This window comes from Dendrobates tinctorius, unplaced genomic scaffold, assembly GCF_039654945.1.
Source record: "Dendrobates tinctorius isolate UK_male_01 unplaced genomic scaffold, ASM3965494v1 ptg000239l, whole genome shotgun sequence".
Taxonomy (NCBI): domain Eukaryota; kingdom Metazoa; phylum Chordata; class Amphibia; order Anura; family Dendrobatidae; genus Dendrobates; species Dendrobates tinctorius.
In genome coordinates, this window is record NW_027361906.1 from 103,395 (window position 1) to 130,138 (window position 26,744).

At 42.0% G+C, this 26,744-nt stretch overlaps 1 protein-coding gene across 4 annotated transcripts in view; it reads right to left on the reverse strand.

Annotated features, from left to right (window-relative positions):
* Positions 1-2,963: 2,963 nt before the first annotated feature.
* The window catches only part of DISP1 (dispatched RND transporter family member 1), a 92,272-nt gene continuing 68,491 nt past the window's right edge, over positions 2,964-26,744 (reverse strand). For all 4 annotated transcript variants that reach the window (XM_073556760.1, XM_073556761.1, XM_073556762.1 and 1 more), the window contains exons 4-9: positions 24,807-24,836; positions 16,277-16,400; positions 11,341-11,471; positions 9,385-9,482; positions 8,450-8,547; positions 2,964-6,826 (exon numbers count right to left, since the gene is read on the reverse strand). In XM_073556760.1, the coding sequence (XP_073412861.1) occupies positions 4,196-6,826; positions 8,450-8,547; positions 9,385-9,482; positions 11,341-11,471; positions 16,277-16,400; positions 24,807-24,836 (3,112 nt within the window). In that variant the 3' untranslated portion in view covers positions 2,964-4,195. The remainder of the gene's footprint in view (positions 6,827-8,449; positions 8,548-9,384; positions 9,483-11,340; positions 11,472-16,276; positions 16,401-24,806; positions 24,837-26,744) is intronic.

The following is a 26,744-nucleotide window of genomic DNA, read 5'->3' on the forward strand; positions in this document are numbered from 1 at the left end:
GCATATGGAGCGGGGTCCAGCACAGATCCCAACAGGGAACAATGCTGAACCCACGCCAGCAAAGCAGAAATTAGAGAAAGTCCAAAACGGAATCAAATGCAAAAAGCTTCAGCAAACAAATAACTTATCTGAACGATGCAGCACCAAGCAGGCAAGCAGATTCCAAAAATACACAGGAGGAAAACAAACAATCACCAGCAACAACTGATGGAAGGCTGCTCACTTAAATCTTCCCAGTCTGTAACACCTGACCTCCAATCATCCTCTTCAGGTGATTCACCTCTGTCAACCTGACCAGCTCCATTACCCACAGCAACCACCAGAGGGAGCCCAAACTCAGAAGTCAGGTCGCAAGTGTTCACAACAATTAGCTATATGGATTGACATCTGCATTGTTGCCACAAACTATACTTCTAAAATGAAGGTACTTAATTGTCCAGTTGTCAATTATGTGTGCCCACTAGCCACAACATGACGACCTCTCTGTGATGTGTCCCTATTAGACTTCCTGTAAATGTAATGGGCATATACAGTCATATGTTAAAGTTTGGGCACCCCTATTAATGTTAACCTTTTTTCTTTATAACAATTTTGGTTTTTGCAACAGCTATTTCAGTTTCATATATCTAATAACTGATAGACTCAGTTATATTTCTGGATTCAAATGAGGTTTATTGTACTAACAGAAAATGTGCAATCTGCATTTAAACAAAATTTGACCGGTGCAAAAGTATGGGCACCTCAACATAAAAGTGACATTAATATTTCGTAGATCCTCCTTTTGCAAAAATAACAGCCTCTAGTCGCTTCCTGTAGCTATTAATGAGTTCCTGGATGAAGGTATTTGTGACCATTCCTGTTTACAAAGCAATTCCAGTTCAGTTAAGTTTGATGGTCGCCGAGCATGGACAGCCCGCTTCAAATCATCCCACAGATGTTCAATGATATTCAGGTCTGGGGACTGGGATGGCCATTCCAGAACATTGTAATTGTTCCTCTGCATGAATGCCTGAGTAGATTTGGAGCGGTGTTTTGGATCATTGTCTTGCTGAAATATCCATCCCCTGCGTAACTTCAACTTCGTCACTGATTCTTGCACATTATTGTCAAGAATCTACTGATACAGAGTTGAATCCATGCGACCTTCAACTTTAACAAGATTCCCGATGCCGGCATTGGCCACACAGCCCCAAAGCATGATGGAACCTCCACCAAATTTTACTGTGGGTAGCAAGTGTTTTTCTTGGAATGCTGTGTTTTTTAGCGTCCATGCATAACGCCTTTTTGTATGACCAAACAACTCAATCTTTGTTTCATCAGTCCACAGGACCTTCTTCCAAAATGTAACTGGCTTGTCCCAATGTGCTTTTGCATACCTCAGGCGACTCTGTTTGTGGCGTGCTTGCAGAAACGGCTTCTTTCGCATCACTCTCCCATACAGCTTCTCCTTGTGCAAAGTGCGCTGTATTGTTGACCGATGCACAGTGAGACCATCTGCAGCAAGATGATGCTGCAGGTCTTTGGAGGTGGTCTGTGGATTGTCCTTGACTGTTCTCACCATTCTTCTTCTCTGCCTTTCTGATATTTTTCTTGGCCTGCCACTTCTGGGCTTAACAAGAACTGTACCTGTGTTCTTCCATTTCCTTACCATGTTCCTCACAGTGGAAACTGACAGGTTAAATCTCTGAGACAACTTTTTGTGTCCTTCCCCTGAAAAGCTATGATGAATAATCTTTGTTTTCAGATCATTTGAGAGTTGTTTTGAGGAGCCCATGATGCCACTCTTCATAGGAGAATCAAATAGGAGAACTACTTGCAAGTGGCCACCTTAAATACCTTTTCTCATGATTTGATACACCTGGCTATGAAGTTCAAAGCTCAATGAGGTTACAAAACCAATTTAGTGCTTCAGGAAGTCAGTAAAAAGTAGTTAGGAGTGTTCAAATCAAGAAAATGATAAGGGTGCCCATACTTTTGCACCGGTCAAATTTTGTTTAAATGCAGATTGCACATTTTCTGTTAGTACAATAAACCTCATTTGAATCCAGAAATATAACTGCGTCCATCAGTTATTAGATATATGAAACTGAAATAGCTGTTGCAAAAACCAAAATTGTTATAAATAAAAAAGGTTAACATTAATAGGGATGCCCAAACTTTAACATATGACTATAGCAGTAACTAAAATGAAGCCTAAAGCCATGCGCGCAGTCTTTTTGGTGAGTTACGAGAGCAGAAACTTTTGAAAGTTTTTTTTGAAGAGTTTCTGCTTCAAAAGCTCGTAGAAAAGCTGTGTGTGCACGTATGTATTTTTTATGAGGACTTTCAAGATATACTGTTCAGTTTGGCTTGAGGTGTGCTAGGCCAATCGTCGAGGCAGTCACCATCTCCAAATGTAAGCAATAACAATTAATTAGTGCTGAATCCTACCTAACCCGATTGAAAAAAAAAAAGTCCTATCAAAGAAAGGTACACCTTGTCATGGCTGGTGGGCGCACACAAAATGAACAATTTTTGCGGTGGGCACCATCAGTGCAGTTTACACTTCATATGATGCAATTTTCGCATAAGTCTTAGTGCACACAGTGTCTGCTGTTGGTTTGTATGTAGTAGTAAGGTGATGGCATGTCACTAGTGTATACCGTGTCATCCTGATCACTGGCGGTCAGAGCTCTGAACCCTCCACCTATCCGGCCCCTTGGTAATTTCTTCTTCTGCATGTCTGTTCTTTGGACCTGGACAATGCATGGAAATGTCAGTGGTGGAAGCACAACCTCAGGTCCGAGCTCCGCTAGATCTGCAGCAGAGAAAACTCTGACTGTATCACAACTGCTCAACCCAATAACTGACATATCACCAGAATCAGGGTCTCTGCCCTTACATCAGTCTACTGTCAGATTACATGGCAAGAAACCTGCTGACAGATTCCTTTTAAAGAAAAAAAAAAAATACAAAAAACCATAGAAGATGCAATACTCTATATGGTTTTATTGACATAAACTTTGATATCTCTCTTAATACAGCAGGCACGTTGGCATCAATGTTTGGCATAAGACAATCAAAAGAATTGCACTTTGACCATGAATTACATCACTTTGTGGACAGATTTAGTGTCAGATTCCCATTTTGGTCTAAAAACTGACATTCATGAATTGAAATGCGAGGGACGATGCACACAACTGTTGCACTGACGTGCTGTTTCATTTCCACACACGCTTTACGCCTCTCCCTTTAGTCACATTCCTTCTACATTTCGAAACATTGCTTTAGTGAGCTCAAGTGGCAAAAAAACAAAAAAAATTTATAATTCTGGAAAATATATATAAAAAAAAAAAATTAAATTTTTTTTTATATATATTTCTCATTTTTTTATTATTGTTATCCTTAAAATTCCGAGTCATTCCCTGTTCTCCGAGCCAATAGCAAAACTGATCCACTCTTTACACCTAATGTTGAGGCTCGGAGAACAGAGAATGATTCTGAATTAAAAATAATAGTAATAAAAAAAAAAACAAAAAAAAAAAACATAAAAGAATAGAATGGTCCCCTTAGACCCCACACTGGATGTAACCGTTCAAGTTTTATCTAGCGCGTTCCTTCACAAATTTAGCAGTAGACAGTGGTCACAGAGTTTTTAATTTTTAAAGAACACTCTACAAAAGGAGGAACATGAACCACGCTTGTATAAGGGGCAACAATTCGTAAATTACTACCCACCTGTGGCCATACATAACTGGCCCACTATGGAATGGCTGGGGCATTTCCAAGAACAGGGTTCTAAAGGGTTTTACAGAATTAGAAAAAACATGGCTGCCGTGCCATGGATTGTTCCGGTTATTGTATCTCAACTCCATTACAATGAATAGAGGGGACTCATAACCCCGTGACAGGTTGTGGCGTGCTTATATAAAACCTTTACTATGCTCTCACTCCGCTCAAAGAGGCCAACCCCACTAACGATGAATGGGTTTGACAGGACGATCCCAAAGTGGGCGCTAATCGATGGCTTCAGAATTGAATATTTCTCATGAGGCATAGATGAGAACACCAAGCAATGGACCACAGAGGCATAAGAAAGGTTTGGCTCTACACAGTCTGCCGAGAAGGTTACGCAATGCTGTATGCAATTTGTAAAAGGGTGATGCAAAATTGTGTGCGTAAAGAACACCTCAAGTTCCTTTCTGCAACTTGTCCCTCAAGAGGTGCTACTGTTATGTGATGCTAGAGGTTCCAGTTCATAGTGTTCATGTTCTATTTCTGTCTTTGTACTTCGTGTGTCTATCTGATACTTAGTACTGTGATTCGGCTTGTTTTGTCCCCTTTCAGTGGTGGTTGAGGACAACGCTTGTGAAAAGGCTTTGAACTGTAACTTTTTTGGCAATGGAATCTGACCACATCTTCCTTGGGGCCCCAGACAACGGCACATACATTGAAAAAAGAAGGTAGCAAATGCCCAGCTAATGCACATAATCAACATCATGAAAGTACCCAATTGGGTGTAGGCCAGAACAGTTGAAGGCATCATCATTGCTCCAGCCACAAAGGTTGTCAGTGCAGCCATAGCTATAGCGGAACCCATGCGACTTAGAGAAAATACTACTTTCCCTTCTCGATCTGGATCTGGAGCAAGACGATAGGCGACGCCGTAATGTACGGCAAAATCCACAGATAGACCCACGGCAACAGATATAGTGACAGATTCTAGAACGTTGAGTTCCCATCCGAGAAGAACTAAGGAGCCAACAGTAACAAATATAGTGCCCGCTATGGAAACTATGGCATACAGACTTATGATTATGTTCCACGTAGTAAGTAGCATGACGCTAAAGGCTACGGCAACAGATAATCCCATAGCAATCAAGGTTCCATCGGAAAGGCTGTCTTGAAGATCGTAAAATTCAAGGTTGCTGACAAACCATCCATTGCTGAGCCCAACTGGAGCAGACTGGAGCTCCTTTGAGATCCAAGCATCAACCTCCTTGTAGAAGTGGTGCATCTTTTCATATGCGAAGGTGAAAAGGTAAGAACTTTTAAACTCCAATACCACAGCTCTGATGGTGTCATTAATGTCAAACCTCGGGCCGGGGGTCTTGCTGTCTAAATGGTAACCGGTGCTCCTTTCGAGCTCCATGATAGCCCTTTTGATACAGAGCTCAAAAACCTCTTGCTTATATGGAAATCCTGACTGGCTGCAACAAGGGTAAAGTGAAGGTTCGTCACAGTCCTGATTTTCCATCCATTGTTTAAAGGTCTCGATGAAACAACTGGTGAAGTCCTGTTCATCCGTTTGATAGTAGAAAGTTTGGTTTTTCAACTTTTGGCAAAAATTCAAAATCCATTGTTGAGAGGCAGGGCTGGCAATATTAAAGCTACTGTCCAGTTTGAGCTTGCCCTTGCTTTTTGGATTCAAGGGATCTCCATTGTCTTCTGGAGAGATTCCCCAGACGATAGTAATAGGCATATGAAGCTCTTCCCCATGGTGAACACGCTCAAAAATAAACAGCTTTTTGTACTCCGCATCGTATCGCTCAAATGGATGGGAAGACCTAAACACTTGAAATTCTGAAAGTTCTAACGAAGGGAGTTTCATCTTTGGATTGACGCACACGATATAAGCTCCACCGATAGTTATGGCCAGGAAACCAAACACCCATACATATCTGAATTTGATGACAATACAAGGCAATACCTTCTCAAAGAAAATCCTTGATGCTTCCGAAACTGCAAAGAGAAACTCCTGTACCTTCTGGCACATTACATTCCAACAGTTTTTCTTATTATAAGGTCGTTGTTGAGGACCTTTAAAACAGGTAAAAATGTTGAGGAGGTAACGTTCATGTAGGACAACTACGGCAGGTAGCCATGTGACCATCAGAAGATAATTAACCAAAATAGCGGTGCCAGCATAGACTCCAAAACACCTGATTGCAGTGATGTTGCTGACGTAGTTGGCGTAGAAGGCCGCTGCGGTGGTAAAGCTGGTGACAAACATAGAAAGAGCAGCATGTTGCAGAGTGATACTGACCGTCTCTGAGGTCTCCGCGTGAGGTTTGTCAAATTTTGTGTAATTCCAGACGTCACACAAGACAAAAGCATCGTCCGCCCCAATTCCGACGAGAATGATCAGTGCAGTGAGGTTCATGAAGGGGAAAAACTCGAAGTTAAATACGACACGATAGAGAAAATAAGATACAATCAGTGAACTAATTATGGCGAACATGGTCATCAGCGTGATAAACATTGATCTTGTGTATATACACATGACCAAGAGGACAATTAAAATGGCGATTGCCGGATACACGGTATCCATTAAAAGATAGTCTTGAAATAAGCTGTGTTTGATTCCAAACTCTATTCCCGTGACGATCGTTACACCATCAGAACAATTCCAGTTCTCGAAACGATCTAGATAAATGTTCATCATAGACTCCCCTTTTTCGGTCGGGGAGAAGAGCATACTGTGCCTTAAAACTGGACTAGAGAAATCCACATTCTTTGGGTTGAAGAAGTCTTTGTCTACCAGATAATGGAGAATCTGGTACACGGCGTTATACTTGGTACATTTTCGAGGCACGTTTGTACACTTCAGCTGGTCCTTCCTCTTGGCGGCCGTATCCCAGCAGTCTGGTCCCAACGTTCCGTTATGATAATATTTGGCACAGGTACGAATTAATTTTAACGTGTGAGACACGTCCCGCTCTACAATCTTATGGCATGATGATCTGTTGTTAAGGATGGCAATGTAGTTTCCTAAGGTCCAGCTGGGGCAACATGAGTCTGCGGTGGTCCTCTGGCACAGGTCTGAAAACTGCGGGTGGGATCTGATCTGTAGGATGGAAGAAAAAAAAAATTACAAAAAGAGTTTCGGAAGCTCAAACTAAAAACTTGTTCTGGAGGGTCTAAAGTTGACAAAAACTAACCAAGATTTGGGTGATGGTCATCAGGACCAAAATCTCATTAGTTGACCATGATTTTAAAGACTAGCCCTTGATGTTACTGGTAAATTACCATTGACAAATCTGAATTGGCCAGCAATAAAAATTTCATTATACACGTTGTCCACATGCTGAGTAACTGTACACATCGGGGGGGGTTAAATGCCATGTCTTCCATAATTAGATTACTGCTCCAGCGCCCTCTGTAATGAGGCCGTTTTTACTGCTTGGCGTGAACCATAACTAAAAGGGCAAGAACAGTTTGTATTTCATGTTTAATTGCCTGTGTGTCCTACAGTGATTAAGAAAAGTTAAATTAGGAATGTTCGGCATCTGAATTCCATTAGTGACTTGCCCATAATTACCCAGGCCTGGGAATTCAGCAGTTTCCTCAAGTAGAATAGATCCCCCGCCACTTTATATAATCTACGAGCAAAACCCTATAGATCCTAAAAGCGGTCATACACATTAGATTGGAACAGGATGATGGGTGAACAAACATTGAAAGAACATTCGTCTTGTATACGATCATTATGCCAAGGCAACTATACACATATTTGTCCATTTAGTCAAACCTGCCCATACATATCATGGGTGATGGGGCGAGAGGATCTTTTTTGGAACAGTTCTTTCTTATAAAGATTGCTCATGAACTAGCGCCTACTGAATGAGAATTCTAAACTGCGCTGCGCCACATTCCTGATGGCGCAAGCAAGGTGGGAAGACGCCTTGGGTTTCAATGCGGGATGAAGGATGTAGATCGGCTGTCAGGTTTTTTTTTTTTATATGTGCACTATTCTTTATTTCTATGAATAAATCAAGACCTATTATAATCTATGTGCCTTTTCATATGTCCTTCATTTTTGCGGAACGATTGTCCGCGGGAATGAAAAAAAACGGAGACATGTCCTGCTCGTATCTGTGGTGTAAACCAAATTCACAAATCAATAGCCCCGTGGAAAAAACGGGTAGGAAGAGCTAAGAATTTTTTCTTCTACATTTAGGAAAAAGGAATGCAATGAAAAATGGGTCCAGCACACTCGAAAAAAAAAGCAAAACAAGGTCAATAACGTTGTGAGTTTTACCAAGTGGGTTTTCTGAAACTTTGTTGGTTCCTTTGGGTAACAAACTTTTGTCACCGTATAAAAGTTTTTGCCAAGGCAATATGACAACTGACTTTTCCCCAGTTTTGCCCTATGGAATCATTGAGGAATGCCCACATCCCAGTGTGAATTTCCAGTAATTTAACAATTTATTGGGGTTCCCCAAATCACAGTGGGAACGACACTTGGCACTCAGCTCCTTTCCTAACCCGAGACATATGGGAAGAATTCTAAAGGAAACGGCCATCGACCCTCCCCCCATATTTACTCTCAAACATTATCCATGGGACCCATACGAATAGCAGAGACTATCCAAATATCCCAACCCTACGATGTAGAGACCAGAGTGTTGTGCTTACATTTAAACAATTTCAGGAATGCGTCAAATATTTGACTTTTTTTGGTACTTACTCTTGCATTGTCTATATTGCACATGGACTTGATGGCTTGCAAACTCCATAGACTCGGTCCATTCACTGAGGTAAATACAATTCGAGAATAGTGGTCATCTGAAAGACAAAAACAAAAATCTGGTTAATAAAAAGCCAAAAATTAAAATAGTTAAAAAAAAGTTTGTTGGCTTTACATGTGACTCCTAGTTCTAGCCACACTCCAATTCCAGACCTCACCTCTGCTGGTGCTTGGCCACCATTCCCGCTAATGATTCGCAACCTTCAGTTCCTTGAGGGAACCTTTGAAAAGCAACTTGCTAACCCCCATTTTATGGCCTCTCCTCTATATGTACAGTATTTGTACCACATAATAAGCCAAAATACATATTATTGGTCCAAAATGTGTTCGTAATATCACCATTCAGATGTCCATACACCTTCAATAGCGAGATGTATTTTCAATGGAGAGAAACAGTGTAAGCTGCCGCCATCTATGAAGGGAACTTATGTCCTGGGAGAACACACGGATCAGACATTGATATTCTACAAGTCACTCCCTATCCCCCAACATCATCTATTGGGGAAGAGTCAGGTTGCCCCATACGCTTTAGGTGTGCCACCAAAATTGGTGAGCCTTTCTCTAAGTTGTATGGGGGGCTTTAGAGACTATCAGCATGCGCACCCCTTGACAATCCTCTTAAATTACATGAATATTAACCCACCATTCCCTAAGTGAAGGTCAAGTCTAAGCCTACTTGGATAACACTAGGCAGACAAATCAATGTTCTTGGAAGTTATGGCACAGAATTCAGTCGGGTCAGTCTACAACTTCATTTGCAGTTAAGGTTAAATAATTTTGGGGGCATATTTCATCTCAAACCGCTTGGGACCAAAAAAAAAAAATTATATATTTTTATTTCACAGTTAACCCACCCTTACATGGGAGAGACTTACTTGGCACCGCACAGAAAAAGCTGTCCTTATGGAAGTCCCAGTCTACCTGTCTTTTCTCTCTTTCATAGTGATCTTCTGTCCATCGTTCAGGCTGATGACTGTAACAGAGAATGGGATGAATATAGGCTTCTATCAGAAAAAAAAACTTCCACAGAAACAATTGCCTACATTTTATCAAATACACGCAGATATAATATAGCGTCATCTGCAAATCTATACCCAGGAAATTTCAACTGGACATTGCCCACTGGGATAAGGCGTCTTTTTGGAAATGTTCTCGTAAACTACTGTATACTCTGGATATGGGAGCTGTTGACTTCTTTGTTCTGGACAGAAGTTTTTGTTTGTTCTTCGGCAGCATCCGCCTTGTTTAGAGAAGCTGCCCCCCCCCCCACTGATACTTACAAGCCTCTCTTATTGCAAGACACAGCGTGAATCTAAAGACACTGGAAAAACATTGATATGGCCAAACGTGGACTACAAAAGGGAAGCTTATCATTATGAATTTACTTTGTATCTCAAGCCAGACAAATCCCAGGAGTCAAGTAGCCAATGTCAGTCCGTAGCTTCCCATGCACACTGGAATAATCTTGTTATAGTCAGGACATAGCTTGGATAGTGTCTCTCAAGCCCTGATGCTTACGTAAAGTCAGCCATACACAATAGATAGTGTTGGCCAAAAAATGGTTGGTTGTGTTCTTTACGAGAGGATTGTTGCCAGACTCTTCTGGTGGTGGTGGTTTATCTCACCGAGAAACAAGGATCAGCAGTCAAATTAGAAATGCTTTATCCTTCTCTCCTTCAACATCATCTGTAAAGGAAAGTTGGGAGGTCCCCATACATATTAGACTGTCGTGCGAGCCACAGATATTGGCATGTTTGGTCGACTATAGTTTTACGGCCTCTTGTACACGTTAGACTAAAGGCCCCCCTGTGACATAACCATACACCAAATTATACATTATAGTTGGGGGAACCTAATAAAGATTTTTAATTGAGGTCCAAAGTAATCCAGATTAAACTCCAAGATCTCTACGTGACCGATATTCCAGTCTCCCATCACAAGTTCAAACCTTATGGCGTCCGACTACACCCGTAGACTAAACAGTACTGTATGTTGCCAAGGCCACTGTATGACAAAGATCTTAAGGCAACGATGCTTTTTGGGCATTGTATGGTTGCTTTTTTTAAAAAAAAAAAAAAAAATGTTTTCAAAAATATGGCTGGGTTGGGTATCATCAATGTCTGGCTTTGGCTTTCGGGTGTCAAAATCCCGAAGAGGTAGTCAAAATGAACCCCTAAGATCTCCAATGTTCCAGTCTCACACCACAACTTTGTTCGTTACGGTAGAAGGCTCAAACATAACTATGTTTCCAAGGCCAAGTACACAAAGACCTTCATTCTAGAAGCCTATGCAAAGAAGACTTTGAGTTGTTGTACAATAGCTTAGGCAACATTTTTTGCAAAAACATAACGGCTGCCCTTTAGGGTAAGGGCACACGCTGCGGATTGTGCTGCAGATTTTTCCGCCCGGATTTGGCTAAATCCGCAGGTCAAAAGACCTGCGTTTTACCTGCGGATTAGCCTGCATGATCAGGTGATCGGATTCCGCACAAAGAAGTGACATGATGCGGATTTAAAACCGCTGCAAATCCGCCTGGAAAAATCCGTAGCATGTGCACTGCGGTTTTTTATTTCCATTGAATTTAAAGGTACTTTACAACGCAGCAAAATCTGCGCATCCGCATGGCCAAAAACGCTGCGGATCCGCAGCAGAATCCACAACGTGGAGCCTTATGGTTCCAAGCTATTGTTACCCTAAATTTATTGAAGTAGAGCAAAAAACTAGTATTGTGTTAGCCAGAAAAAACACAATTTCAATTTTTCAAGTTAACTATCGCCAACTATTAAGTTTTTGCAATTAATGACACAGAAAATACATATAAACGACTTAACTATTTTTTTGCTTGCTCATCTGCATATTTAAATGGATAATTGGCTAGTGTTGCCTTGTAACCTGTGTTCTCCACCATGTTATTCCACGTCACTAGTCTTTGGCCGATGGCAGTCCCCCTGGGCTCGAACCCCTGTAAGGTAAGATGAAAGGAATGTCATCAATGACAACAATAGAAACACAAACAAGTTGATGTGCAGAAAGAGGTCAGATCCTACAGGTCAGAGGTTACTGCCTCCAACAGGTGGATGACAACTGATGACTCCAGGCTGGAGATGACACGCTCTGTATATTAAATGCCTTGGGCTACAACTGCTGATCATCTCACATGCTTATTATGTCTCCTCACAGACATCTATTCATTCAGTCATCACCCCCCAAGGACATACAAGACTTCAACATCATCGAAAGTCAACTTATCAATAAATTACTCTCATTGTAAAGCACGGTCATTCATCATCAGCCAACAAGCTCAAAAAGAGCCATTTACTCATCACCAAACAGCAGCCCAAGAATCTGATATCTACTGAGGGTTGACCTCTGGAATGAGGATTCCTCCAAAAATACTTGGAAATCACCGGCCACTTTCAACAAATGTCTATGACTGGTTTAAGGAAATACTGCGCCAACTATGGGATCTCTAAGCAAGAGTGTCAGAGTGACTGCATCTACTTTCTCCATGCTTCTGCTTTGATATCCCTTCTTCACAATGTGATATAACTTGGGAATAGGAACAAATTCACCTTCAACTCAAGCAGGTTCCCAAGACTGACTCCCAAGACCAATCCCAAGCTAGTGAAGGACAAGGGGCAGAGAGCTGCGGTGGAAGGTCAGGTGAGAGACAAGCCTAGGACATGTGAGCAGTGTCATTTTATTATCATTATTTTTTATTTATATAGCGCCATTAGTTCCATGGTGCTGTACATGAGAAGGGGGTTACATACAAAGTTATAGATATCGCTAACAGTAAGCAAATTTACAATGACAGACTGGTGCAGAGGGGAGAGGACCCTGTCCTTGCGGACTTACATTCTACGGGATAGTGTGGAAGAGACAGAAGGTCGGGGTGCAGCAGCTCTGGTGGTGATGAGGCGGCAGCTCAGGCGGTGGTGAGGCGGCAGAATGGTCATTGCAGGCTGTAAGCTTTCCTGAAAATATGGGTTTTCAGGTTCCATTTGAAGGATCCGAGGGTGGTGGATAATCGGAAGTGTTGAGGCATGGAATTCCAGAGGATAGGGGATATTCGGGAGAAATCTTGGAGGTGGTTGTGTGAGGAACGAATAAGTGTGGAGGCGAGTAGGAGGTCTTGGGAGGATCGAAGATTACGTGAGGGAAGATATAATTAGTTCAAAGATCTTTCCTGGTATAGAAGTCAGACTCACCGGCCTATAGTTGCCTGGGTCCACCTTCTTCCCCTTTTTGAAGATAGGAATAACATTTGCTCTTCTCCAGTCTTCTGGCACTTCTCCTGTTCTCCAAGAATTTTCAAAGATTATGGAGAGGGGTTCAAAAATTTCTTCTGCTATCTCCTTCAGTACTCTGGGGTGTAATTCATCTGGACCTGGAGACTTGAATTCATTTAGGTTAGCTAAGTGTTTCCTCACTATCTTTCTGTTTATAGATATCCTGGATTCTTCTATTCCCTTAATAGGACAGTGAATAACAGTTGATGTTACATTTCCTTTCTAAGAGAAAACAGATGCAAAATAGGAATTTAAAAGTTCAGCCTTCTCAACATCCTGTCTTACCATTTCATCATTTTCATCCTGTAAAAATCCTATAGCATCTTTGACTTTTCTTTTACTTTTGACATATCCCCAAAATCCTTTATTATTGCTTTTGACATCTCTTGCAAGCCTCAATTCATTTTCAGCTTTAGCTAATCTGATTTGTGCCCTGCAGGTTCTGCAGACAGCATTATATTCTTCTTTAGATATGCCTCCCTCTTTCCATTTTCTAAACATTTTTTTCTTCCTTTTTAGCATGTGCTTAAGTTCTGTGTTCATCCATCCTGGTTTCCTTAAATGCTTCCTATTCTTCCCTCTTTTCGGAATTGTTAACAACTGTGCTTTGAGAATTTCATTTTTCAAGATTTCCCATCCTTCCTGGACATTTTTGTCTTTAAAGATATCCAGCCATTGGATTCCTCCAATTCTCTTTCTGAATCCCTTAAAATCTGCCTTTCTGAAATCTAACCTTGACGTCTGAGTCTTCACAGGTCTTCCGCCTCTAGTTATCCAAAATTCTAAAATAGCATGGTCGCTACCTCCTAGGGTCCCAGCCACTTTTACCTCCTCAACCATTTCCTCCCTGTTTATAAGGATTAGATCCAAGGTAGCAGTTCCCCTTGTTTTCTCCCTTACCTTTTGGAAGATAAAGTTGTCAGCAAGAGAGGATAAGAATTTCCTTGACCTGTTAGTTTTGCCTGAGAGAGATTCCCAACAAATGTCTGGATAGTTGAAATCTCCCATGACAACTATGTCATATTTTTTGGAGAACTTGGCCATTTGATGCATAAAGAGTTCATCCATATCTTCAGCTTGCACAGGCGGCCTGTAGTAAATGCCTACAATGGTGTCCTTTCCATTGTTCTGTCCTTGTATTCTTACCCAAACAGTTTCCACAGAACTCCCAGTCTCTGAAGCTTCAATCTCTGTGCAGATATACGCATTTCTAACATACAATGCGACACCCCCTCCTCGTTTATCAAGTCTGTTTCTTGCAAATAAGTTGTATCCTTCTAGTCTTGTATTCCAATCATGTGTATTGTCCCACCAAGTTTCAGTGATTCCAATGACATCATATTTCTTTTCCTGTGTTAGTAGTTCCAATTCTCCTTGTTTGTTGCCCATGCTTTGTGCATTAGTATAGAAACATTTTAGTTTGTGATTGGTTTCTCTTTCTCCAATATTTTTATTAATTAGATTCTTTTGTCTTTGTTCTTCCTTTCCACTTCTAATAGAGTTCTCAATAGCATTTGTCAGGTGTATGGCTTTTTCTGGTCTTTTGCTTCCCTTCCCATGTTGTTCTAGTTTAAAGCTCTCCTTACAAGTGTAGCAAGGCGACTTCCAAATACCTGCTTTCCAGTCTTCGTAAGGTGCACCCCATCTCTAGCAAGTAGTCCATCGTATAAGTAGTTCACTCCGTGATCCAGAAATCCAAATCGTTGCCGACGGCACCATCGACGTAGCCAGTTGTTCACCTGCAGAATCTTATTCCACCTCCTTGTTCCATGGCCATCCACTGGGAGGATGGAAGAGAAGACCACCTGCGCTCCCAGTTCTTTCACTTTCTTGCCTAAGTCTTCAAAGTCTCTGCAGATGGTTTCCAGGTCGTTTCTTGCGGTGTCATTTGTCCCCACATGTAGTAGCAGGAATGGGTAGTCATCTGTAGGTCTGAAGAGTCCTGATATCCTGTCAGACACATCTTTAATTTTTGCACCTGGAAGACAGCACATTTCTCTTGAAGTTATATCCGGTCTGCAGATAGCGGCCTCTGTTCCTCTCAGCAGGGAATCCCCCATGACCACCACTCTCCGTTTCTTCTTCACAACATTTTTCTTTCTCCATCCAGGAGGACTCTGAAGGCGTACAAGGTTGCTGCTTGTTGGCAAAGTCTTATCCTGATGTATTTCTTCATCGTTTTCCTGCGTGAGAGCCTGGTACTGGTTTCTGAGCAGTATGGGTGCTGACTGCCTCCTGATCCTCCTGCTTCTCTGGGTCACATGTCTCCATTCCTCTGTTTCTTCAGGTGCACTTCGAATTTCTTCTCTTTCTGTAACATGAAGAGATAATTCTGCTCTGTCTAAGAACTCTTCACCTTCCTTAATGATCTTCAACGTAGCTAACCTCTCTTCGAGATTTTGCAACTTTTCCTCCAACAGGGTCACAAGCTTGCATTTGTGGCATGTGAAGTTTGGCTTTTCCACTGGTAAATCTGTGAACATGTAGCAAGAAATGCAGCTCACCAAATGGCTCCTGGCCTCTTCCATCTTGAGATTTCTTAAAAACGATGAAAGATGAGCCAAAATTTGCGCGCCAAGAGGCGCGCGTTTTTTCCGATTTCCTCTTTTCAGCTGCAACGGCCAAAACCCAGTGATCGTTGAGCTCGCGGAGACTCTTCACTTATCCCAGAAGGCACTGGGAATATGCAAATGATCTCCTCAAGACTCTTCCCTTGGTTTTTGAGAGATTAGTTCAGAGATATAGGGAGGGGATAGGTTGTGGATGGCTTTGGAGGTCAGTGTTAGCAGTTTGAACTGGATTCGTTGGGGAATTGGGAGCCAGTGAAGAGATTTACAGAGGGGAGAGACAGGGGAGTAGCGAGCAGAGAGGTGGATTAGTTGGGCAGCAGAGTTGAGGACAGACTGGAGTGGCGCAAGAGAGCTAGCAGGGAGGCCACAGAGGAGATCATTTTATATTTTTAACCCCTTCCAGTGTCTCCAAGGAATCCAGCGAAATGATGCACAGTTGGCCACAATTTCACTGGCTTTCTGCAAATTAAGTACGGTAAATAATACAAAATCTGCTGAACAGAAATTTTCAGCAATTTCATAATGAATTTGATTCAGTAAAAATCCATTGGCTAATCTCTTGTGGCCATACAATCTAGCTATTGGTTATTATGGGTCATCTAAGTAAAAATACAAGACAAAATCATTGCGCAAGTATGGCACTATATTTTGAAGAAAGTAGCCAAGTTTTCCAAAACTGATTAACACCCTTTAGACTGGTCAAATATATAGAGAAAAAAAAAAAAGTAATTTCTGCCATCAACATTGCACTTTTAACATATAGAGTTTTCCTACAATTAATAAATGCAATTATTTTATGCGATTTGTCATTATTACAATATCGGATTGGATTTCACATATTACTAATTAAAAGTCTAATAAAAGTACACACAACTTTAGAAAGTAATGTGCACAAACATACATACCAGCAGAGGATCTGAAAAGTCTGGGAGATCAGGCACCAAAATGCCAATCAGGGCGCAGACGACGATGAGTACGGTACACATTCCGAGAACCACCACGGGCCAATCCGCTATTAAAGCTGCGTAACTAGAAGAAGTAAAAAAAGAGGAGGTTACCAACGTGATAGTCAATGCTGGCCAACATCAAAAGGTGGTCTTTCTCCAATCAGGACTACCATGGTCTATTTGATCTTTTAGGTTGATTACATATATTATAAAGGGGGTCCTTCCACTCATGACTCCACTCTACGAGACAGAAAGCAATTCCCACTTTGGTGGAACCATATATTACATGGTCATCTATGCCAAGAAGTGGCCTCCAACGATCACTGAGGAGAAGGAAAGCCAGGCCTGCAGCAATTGGAAAATTATTGGGGTGGCTTTATTCTAAGGATTGGACACGTAAATTTGTTCAGAGTCATTTTTCCATAACTAAATTCTATTGATTGAAGAGTTTGTGAGTTTTTTTTTCTTCTCATTTGCACATGGAAACACGAGAAGCTATGGAATTAAAACTGAAAGGGAGAAGATACAGATTACATAGTAGAAAAAAAAACAAACCTTTTTGACAGTGAGGGTCAGGATGCCACGAGAGGTGGTGAGTTCTCCTTCAATGGAAGTCAAGGCTGGACAGACATCTTGTCTGAGAAGGTTTAGTGAATCCTGCATTGAGCAGGAGGTTGGACACAATGAACCTGGTGGTCCTTTCCAACCCCACCATTCTATGAGTTACGTTACATGTATAAGCATCTAAATTTCAAGTGTGACAAACTCCAATGTATCACTAATAACTTCTGGTAAGTCCAATTTCGAGTATCAGAATTCAGCATCTGACGTTATAACAATTGTGTAAGTGAAGCCACGCATGGGTCAAGTGAAATGTTGGATTTAAATCTTTGAAATTTGCAAAGTTTTTAAAAAAAAACTTGAGTTTTTGGAAATTAGTAAAAGTCCAAATTGTAAGGACACTACATATGAAACCACATACAAGTTTTATCGACACTAATATGAACTTCCACTGTTTCGGTTGGTCGGGTGTATCTAAGGCTTTACAAATCTGACTTCAATTAATGTCATCATTTTACCCATTTTCAATAGTATTCTTCTATTTTATATGTGACTAACCACAAAAGAAAAAATATTGTAGTTCAGTAAGGGTCACGTAGAGCGGATCGGTCGCTACTAATTTCCTAATAGTTTGTATGAAATGGGATTTTCAACCCTTTACAGTAAGAGATTCGAGAAATAAGCGTTTTCGGTGAAAGTGATGGTTTTTCCAAATGCTGGAATGACCTGTAGGCAGGTGAAGTATTTGTCTTATGTCCGTCCAGTTTCAGAAAACAGAGCACGACGAGCTGACGGCTGTGCAATAACGCGGCATTAGATCGTGGGGCCGCTGATCTCATCCAGGGATTGTCTGCACACAGCTCGGCGCTAATACACACCGTTATTAAGTAGTCAGAGGTGAAAGCGACAAAATCCAGATGATTGAAATGTGAGGACGGAGCAGCCAAAGTACACGGAACGAGACCCAAATATAGACTAAACAAATACTCAGAAACTAGGGATAAGACTCACTGCCGCCTCCTTCTACAGGAGAGAAATACGGAAGTAGAAGGGTGATCGATAGATAATAGATAGAGATAGATGGATAGATAACTAGAGAAATGATAGAAATAGATAGATAATAAATAGATAATAGATATAGATAATAGATAGATAATAGATATGGGATAGATGATAGATAATAGATATGGGATAGATGATAGATAGAATGTTAAGAGTGAGTTGGAAGGGAGATCGTGAGATTTTGAGTGCAAACCTCCTTCCATCAGCAAGGGCATTGATGATGAAACGTGGCTGGGTCTTTCAACATGACAATGATCCAAAGCACACCGCCAGGGCAACGAAGGAGTGGCTTCGTAAGAAGCATTTCAAGGTCCTGGAGTGGCCTAGTCAGTCTCCAGATCCCAACCCTATAGAAAACCTTTGGAGGGAGTTGAAAGTCCGTGTTGCCAAGCGAAAAGCCAAAAACATCACTGCTCTAGAGGAGATCTGCATGGAGGAATGGGCCAACATACCAACAACAGTGTGTGGCAACCTTGTGAAGACTTACAGAAAACGTTTGACCTCTGTCATTGCCAACAAAGGATATATCACAAAGTATTGAGATGAAATTTTGTTTCTGACCAAATACTTATTTTCCACCATAATATGCAAATAAAAAGAAAAAAAAACAGACAATGTGATTTTCTGGATTTTTTTTTCTCAGTTTGTCTCCCATAGTTGAGGTCTACCTATGATGTAAATTACAGACGCCTCTCATCTTTTTAAGTGGTGGAACTTGCACTATTGCTGACTGACTAAATACTTTTTTGCCCCACTGTAGATGGATAGATAGATGGATAGATGGATAGATAGATGGATAGATAGATGGATGGATGGATAGATGGATGGATAGATGGATAGATGGATGGATGGATAGATGGATGGATAGATGGATGGATAGATGGATGGATAGATGGATGGATGGATAGATGGATGGATAGATGGATGGATGGATGGATAGATGGATGGATAGATGGATGGATGGATAGATGGATGGATAGATGGATGGATAGATGGATGGATAGATGGATGGATGGATAGATGGATGGATAGATGGATGGATAGATGGATGGATAGATGGATGGATGGATAGATGGATGGATAGATGGATGGATAGATGGATGGATAGATGGATGGATAGATAGATGATAGATAGATAGATGGATAGATAGATAATAGACAGCTATATACAAGTAGATAGATAATAGATATACACTCACTGGCCACTTTATTAGGTACACCTGTCCAACTGTGTGTTAAGACTTAATTTCTAATCAGCCAATCACATGGCGGCAACTCAGTGCATTTAGGCATGTAGACATGGTCAAGACAATCTCCTGCAGTTCAAACCGAGCATCAGTATGGGGAAGAAAGGTGATTTGAGTGCCTTTGAACGTGGCATGATTGTTGGTGCCAGAAGGGCTGGTCTGAGAATTTCAGAAACTGCTGATCTACTGGGATTTTCACGCACAACCATCTCTAGGGTTTACAGAGAATGGTCCGAAAAAGAAAAAAAATCCAGTGAGCGGCAGTTCTGTGGCCGGAAATGCCATGTTGATGCCAGAGGTCAGAGGAGAATGGGCAGACTGGTTCGAGCTGATAGAAAGGCAACAGTGACTCAAATTGCCACCCGTTACAACCAAGGTAGGCAGAAGAGCATCTCTGAACGCACAGTGCGTCGAACTTTGAGGCAGATGGGCTACAGCAGCAGAAGACCACACTGGGTACCACTCCTCTCAGCTAAGAACAGGAAACTGAGGCTACAATTTGCACAAGCTCATCGAAATTGGACAGTAGAAGATTGGAAAAATGTTGCCTGGTCTGATGAGTCTCGATTTCTGCTGCGACATTCGGATGGTAGGGTCAGAATTTGGCGTAAACAACATGAAAGCATGGATCCATCCTGCCTTGTATCAACGGTTCAGGCTGGTGGTGGTGGTGTCATGGTGTGGGGAATTTTTTCTGGGCACTCTTTGGGCCCCTTGGTACCAATTGAGCATCGTTGCAACGCCACAGCCTACCTGAGTATTGTTGCTGACCATGTCCATCCCTTTATGACCACAATGTACCCAACATCTGATTGCTACTTTCAGCAGGATAATGCGCCATGTCATAAAGCTCGAATCATCTCAGATTGGTTTCTTGAACATGACAATGAGTTTACTGTACTCAAATGGCCTCCTCAGTCACCAGATCTCAATCCAATAGAGCATCTTTGGGATGTGGTGGAACGGGAGATTCGCATCAGGGATGTGCAGCCGACAAATCTGCGCCAACTGTGTGATGCCATCATGTCAATATGGTCCAAAATCTCTGAGGAATGCTTCCAGCACCTTGTTGAATCTCTGCCACGAAGAATTGAGGCAGTTCTGAAGGCAAAAGGGGGTCCAACCCGTTACTAGCATGGTGTACCTAATAAAGTGGCCAGTGAGTGTAGTACAGAGATCAGTAGTCGGAGTAGTTAGGGCCAGACAGATCTTTACCGGGAAAGCTGGGGGCAACAAGGATCTGCACTGCGGAAGTTGGGGGCCACAAAGATCTGTGCTGGGAGCAGTGGAGGCCACAAAGTTCTGTACCAGGAGTAATGGCCGACACTATAACAGCTTTTATAAAAAGGCTGGAGGCTTTTCTCATAACAAATGGCATTGTGGATTATAAATAATTTCTAGTAAGAAAAATTGCATAACTGGTAGAGAAAGGATGATCTTGATGGACCGGTGTCTTTTTTCAACCTATGTAACTAAGTGACAAACTGAAGCAACTCAGAGTGTAGACCCCGTTATAGAGCGGGGGGCCGAGTGATGAGGAGCAGAAGGCAGAAAAGTCACCAACGCTCTGCTGACCCCATAACTGCAGAGTCCAGACCTCCTCTAGTATTACAACAGCACAAACACTGCGCCCCCGCCGGGAGCTTCATGGCCGAGCAGCTGCACACGGCCGTACATCACCAAGCACAATGCCGAGCGTCGGATGGAGTGGTGTAAAGCCGCCACCACTGGACTCTGGAGGAGACGTGTTCTGTGCAGTGACGGATCGCACTTCTCTATCTGCGTCTGATGGAGGAGTCTGGGTTTGGTGATTCCAGGAGGACGTTACCCCCTGACTGCATTGTGCCCCCTGTACAGATAGATGGTGGAGGAGGATAATGTTATGGGCTCCTGGAAAAGTAATGTGTAGGTGTCCCAATAATTTTGTCAATATAGTTTAGATAGATAGAAAATATATAGATCCAAATTCCTCCATATATCAATATTTAATGCTTTTTCATTACATTAAAGATTGAAAAACTTTTATTTTTGGTCCTACAATCTTCCATAACCCCCTCCACGAGTAGATCTCAGTCTGCTCTACATAGGGCCCTTTGTTTTATGGAGGCCACAAGCCTCTCGGATCCCACACACTGAGCTCCGAGCACAGACCCGGCAGTCACGGCTTACAATCTCTTTTCTGCTCATCAAATAGAACAAATTTCCATCAGGAACTGACATTACTTTATGTCTACAGTTAAAAAGGAGCCGGAAATGTCGGCAAACACGACTCAAAATCACTGAAATCTACGAGGAGTGTCCTGCACTGGAGGCCGCCAATCGTCCCAACATAGAAAAAAAAAGAAAAGCAAGGACTACATACATACAGGGGGACAATAAATAACTAAAATGGGGAAGCAGAATGAGATTAGGCAAGAAGAACCTCAAATTTATTTTCAAGAGGTCATTCAGGACCTTCAAGGGATTGTCATAGAATCCTAGAATATTAAGAGTAGGAAGGGACCCCCGGGGTCATCGTGTCCAACCCCCTGCTCAATGCAGGATTCACAAACCCATCTCAGACAGACGTCTGTCCAGCCGCTGTTAGAAGACTTCCATTGAAGGAGAACTCACCACCTCTCGTGGCAGCCTGTCCTGCTCATTGCTCCCCCTCACTGTTAAAATTTTGTCCACTTTTTACTCTTTTTTGTTAAATAGGAGCTCCATGAAAGCGTGGAGGACTAGAAACACAGAGGACCACATTCATCGAGGCTGTGAGTGTTGATAAGATGCGCTAAATGGAAAATCCACCTCGGCGCACCTTTCAGCTGCCGTGCACCCGTGTAAGAAATATCCGTTTCGGTTATAAATTTTGGCGACCTTTGTAATGGAAGTGATAATGTATATTTCAGCAGCGCGCTCCAATACGCCCCATCCCACTTTTCGAAAAGTTGCCGGAACTGGACAGAAATGGCCTAAAAACACCAAATTTTTCATTTATTTTATTAATTTTTACATTATTTTTTTTTACATTATTTCGAGTTGTGCATAACATTTCACAACAGTTTTACGCCAGAATTCAGACGTAAAAATTCTTCGATGATACATGGACAAACTATATTAGAAAGTTGGAAAACTTTCTTTGTTGAAAAAAAAGTAAAGTTTATAAAACAATAAAAAAAAAAAGAAACTTTGACGTTAATTAACAAGGCGGTGTTCTGTGTCCTGAAAATCGAAAAAATTACATCTCAAGTAACAAGTTGACGCCATAAGTCCGATCCATCCAGGAAAACTATGACAAATGCTGAAATAACATTAGAAATCAGTGGGGGAATGACACGGCCGAGTGTGAATTCCGGTGGGGCATTGGAATGGTTCCCACATAAAACGCTCAGCTGTGACGCCCACTCATGTGGGATACTCTCAGCTGACATTTACGGGCTGCGCCGGTCACGTTACGTTAGTCACAGATCAGCGGCAGGAAAAACAATCGCCCCGGATAGATTTAAGCAATTATTAGCTCAAGTCTCACGTAAGAAAATGTCTCTCCATGATGGAGTGGAAGCGTCACATGTGAATGCTGTGTGCCCAACCTGGGGATCTCCAGGTATGGTAAGACTACAAAGCCCAGCACGCCGTTTCACTAGTGTCTCTGCATAAAGAGTCCACTGATATACAGATAACCCTGGCTAGAGACAAGAGGCGCTGCAGCATCTGCACCACGGAGAGCCAAGAACTGCAAGTGCAACATCTGGGAATCCGCAGATTGGAGACCACGCACCGACACATAATTAGGCAGAAAAACCAAGGACGATGGACAGGCGATGATACTGATAAGCGTCATCACTTGCAGACAAGAGGTGCTGCAGCATCTGTGACAAAGGGTCAAAAGCCACTCGTTGTCAGGGCATGATGGAGGGTCGGAGAGACCAAAGTTAGAGACCACCGATACGCAGAATATTCAATGACGAGAAGAGGAAAGGAAAGCCATCGCTGACTGCAGACAAGAGGTGCCGCAGCATCTGGACTATAGACAGAGTGCTCAAAACGGTCAGGTAGGAGACCACTTTTTCACATAATTATGTAAAAAAAAACAAGCACAGTTGAGATGTAGTAGAAATGATCAGCTTCAGTATCTGCAGAAAAGAAGCGCTGCAGCAGCAGCATCTGAGCTATAAGCCACAAGCTGACAGGGCACATTGCTCTGGTGACAGTTTCATATTAGCTTGGGAGCCAAAAGGTTAAAAACTGCTGAACTACATGTAATATCAAGAGCAACTGACAAACAATGGAAAGGAAAGGCATCGCTGACTAGAGACAAGAGGTGCCGCAGCATCTGTGCTATGTATGGAGGGCCCAAGAGATTCAGGCTGTCAGGTAGGAGATCACATATAATTACGCAGAAAAAATAAGCAGCGGAAATAAAAAGGCAGAAAAGAAGCGCTGCAGCATCCGAGCTGCGAAAAGAAGCGCTGCAGCATCCAAGCTGCGGAGAGATACAAGCCAAGCAATGGGAAGGAAAGGTATCATTGACTAGAGACAAGATTCGCTGCAGCATCTGTGCTATGGAGGGCTCAAGAGCATCAGGCTGTCAGGTAGGAGATCACATATAATTATGCAGAAAAAATAAGCAGCGGCAAAAAAAAGGCAGAAAAGAAGCGCTGCAGCATCCAAGCTGCGGAGAGATACAAGCCAAGCAATGGGAAGGAAAGGTATAACTGACTAGAGACAAGAGGCGCTGCAGCATCTGTGCTACGGAGGGCCCAGGAGCTGCAACAGCTGGGAATCCACCAACTGGAGTCCACCTGTATATAATTCAGAGAAAAACAAGAACTGCCAAACAGTGAAAAGTGTAGACAAGAAGCGCTGCAGCATCTGCACTATGGTGAGCCACGAACGGCAGGGGGTTACGGTTTTGCATAATTTGGAGAGACATGGATTGAAAGCCACGCTTATATAATTATGCAGTAAGAAACAAGGATAGGTGAGAGGCAGAAGAAAGAATAGGTATTACTAACTGCAAAAAAAGAGGTGCTGCAGCATCTGGGGTATTGATAGCTACGAGCGACAGAATGCAAAGCCATGCAGGGGTTGTGGTTTCAGAGGTGATGGGAAGTGAGAGGTTGTTATGATTATACACCTAATGGTCAAAAAACAAAAGTGGAATAAAATGGCATCAGTTACTAGAATAAAAAGAGGCGCTGCAGCATCTGTGCTATATAAAAGCTAGAAAATTTGACAAAAAATAATTAGACGACCGGTCAAGAATTCTACAAGATCTCAATATTCACCAAGGAGATTTATTAATTTATTCTTCTCTTCATCAAAGACATTAACGCCAATAACCTGTCGCAAATTTCACGCAAAGTCAGATTTAGCTTCGCCCCTTAGGATGCACAAACATGTCGCAGCACGAGCTTATAAAAGGAGCGTTTCACTTGCACCATTTTCGGAATGTACGTAACGCCACTTTCTAGATCAGATGCCATAATGAGTATTTTATAAACAGTCAGCAACTGGCCCAGCTGGGCTTGTGACAGCCAAGCATATGACATACTAAAAAGCAGAGTGTACTCTAAACAGATTCAATAATTGCTGCTGCTAAATAAAAAAAAAAATATATAAAATATTAAATTTACCTTTTGGGAAGCTGGAATGGTTTTTCAGTTCTGCAATAAAAAAAACAAACACAAATATTAAGAATATAAAATGTATAAAATAAATAAAATATGGAATAAAACGGTGAATATTAATTACAAAGAATAAAGAGAAAAATATAATTATATTCGTGGCCTACAGGTCTGGATTAAAGGGGTTTCCTACAGGTTAAAAATGGCGTTTAAAAGGGCAGAGACTGGCAAAATAAAAATAAAAGTAGTAATCCCCTTCCTTTACTGATTGTCCTATTTAAAAGGTCAGCCGGTTCCTGATGGACTCTGCTTTCCATTTTTGACTTAATACCCTAGAAATAGCCAGAAATTTCCTCTCTGCCAATCAGTGCTGTGTTCAGTGACCGGCTGCGCAGGCGTCTCCATCTAATTCCGGTATGTCGAGACCAGCGGTGATCACTGGAACGGGAACTGAGAGGGTCTCTGGTGATAAGTAGTACTTCTCATTTATTTTTTCGATTAGTCTTTTTAAATATAATTTTAATTTCTGGAAAACCTGTTAAAAGTTAGTGGGGAGTGCAGCAGACCACCTGTGAGCTGGACTTAAAGGGGGACGTCTCACTGGATATTTTTAGTATCTCCTCCAATTGCCACTGTTCTGCTGATTCTTGAGCAGTTTTTCTTTTTCTTCTGCGCCCCTCCATTCCAATGCTATGCCCCCCTGTAACAATGGTGCAAAATTTTGCTATTCGCCCAACTGGATGTGTACCACAGAACTTATTTGGGCGTGGCCAAATTTTGATTGGCCGGGATTTAGAGGAGAAAAAGTAAACGCCCACAGAGATGTTCGGCTGGTTGAAGGAGAAAATTTGCACCGTTATTAACAAGGGGAATAACTTTGCAATGGAGGGGCACGGAAGAAAAAGAAAAACTGTTCCGGAATCAGTGGAATAGCAGCTATTGAATGATGTGATCAGTTTAAATAAAAAAAAATTCTAGTGAAGGATCCCCTTTAATATCATAGCCACATATAACACCCATGTGGCCTCTCCACTGAGGTCTGTATCCCCCCTCCAATAAATCCGTTCCTATATCTACAGTATATATGCACAGTATTCCTCCAATACCGTCCATGATGCAAATGTTACCATACATAAATGACTATAACCCCCAACATTCGAGAATCGTAGGAAAACAACCGGTTTAATTAGGCATTGTTGCTGACTTTGTAGTATTAGATATTACACAGTCATCCAATACCGTGGAAATTTTTTTGCAAATGTCTCTGCCATTTGTGCTTGGCGGCACCAGTCACCAATAAATCCCAGCTACCTCCGATGTCACAAACCTGTTGCGTTCCCAGAAACAAATGGAAGGTCGCAGCCTGGGAATGACATTTGTATAATTATGTGCCCCCCTCCTCCTTCCTTTCAGTGAAAGCAAAACAACGCTCTACTAATTCAAGGGGGGGGGGATGCTGGAAACGCGCCATCACGCGCCATGTTACTAATCTGCATGGGCACCAGATCAATGGCGACCACTCGTTACACAGGTAATAAAACAGACAGCGCATATGAGAATCATAACCATAGAGAATAACCCTGCCGAGAGCAGAAAGCCCTTTGAAGATTTTCAGGGAATGCGCCAACAGATGTGAAACAGCTTTAGGTGGAACTGGAGGATCTCGTTTCTCCTAATCATTTAAGTTTCCAAACTAAAATCACTTTGTTGAAGATCCAAATGGCTACTTGTCTGCAGATTATGCCATTAGTTCTGCAACTCAGCGGGGCGGCGCGTCGGGAGAGGTCAGATCGGCATCGAGCGCCTACATGCGAGGAAATTACCGGTACTCTAACGTAAATACATATATTAAAAAGTTTATCTGCAGACCCATGTAAAAATCACAGAAAAAAAAAAATTTCAAAAATGCATCGGAATATTCCTTTATTCCGACAGTCAATAGTGTAG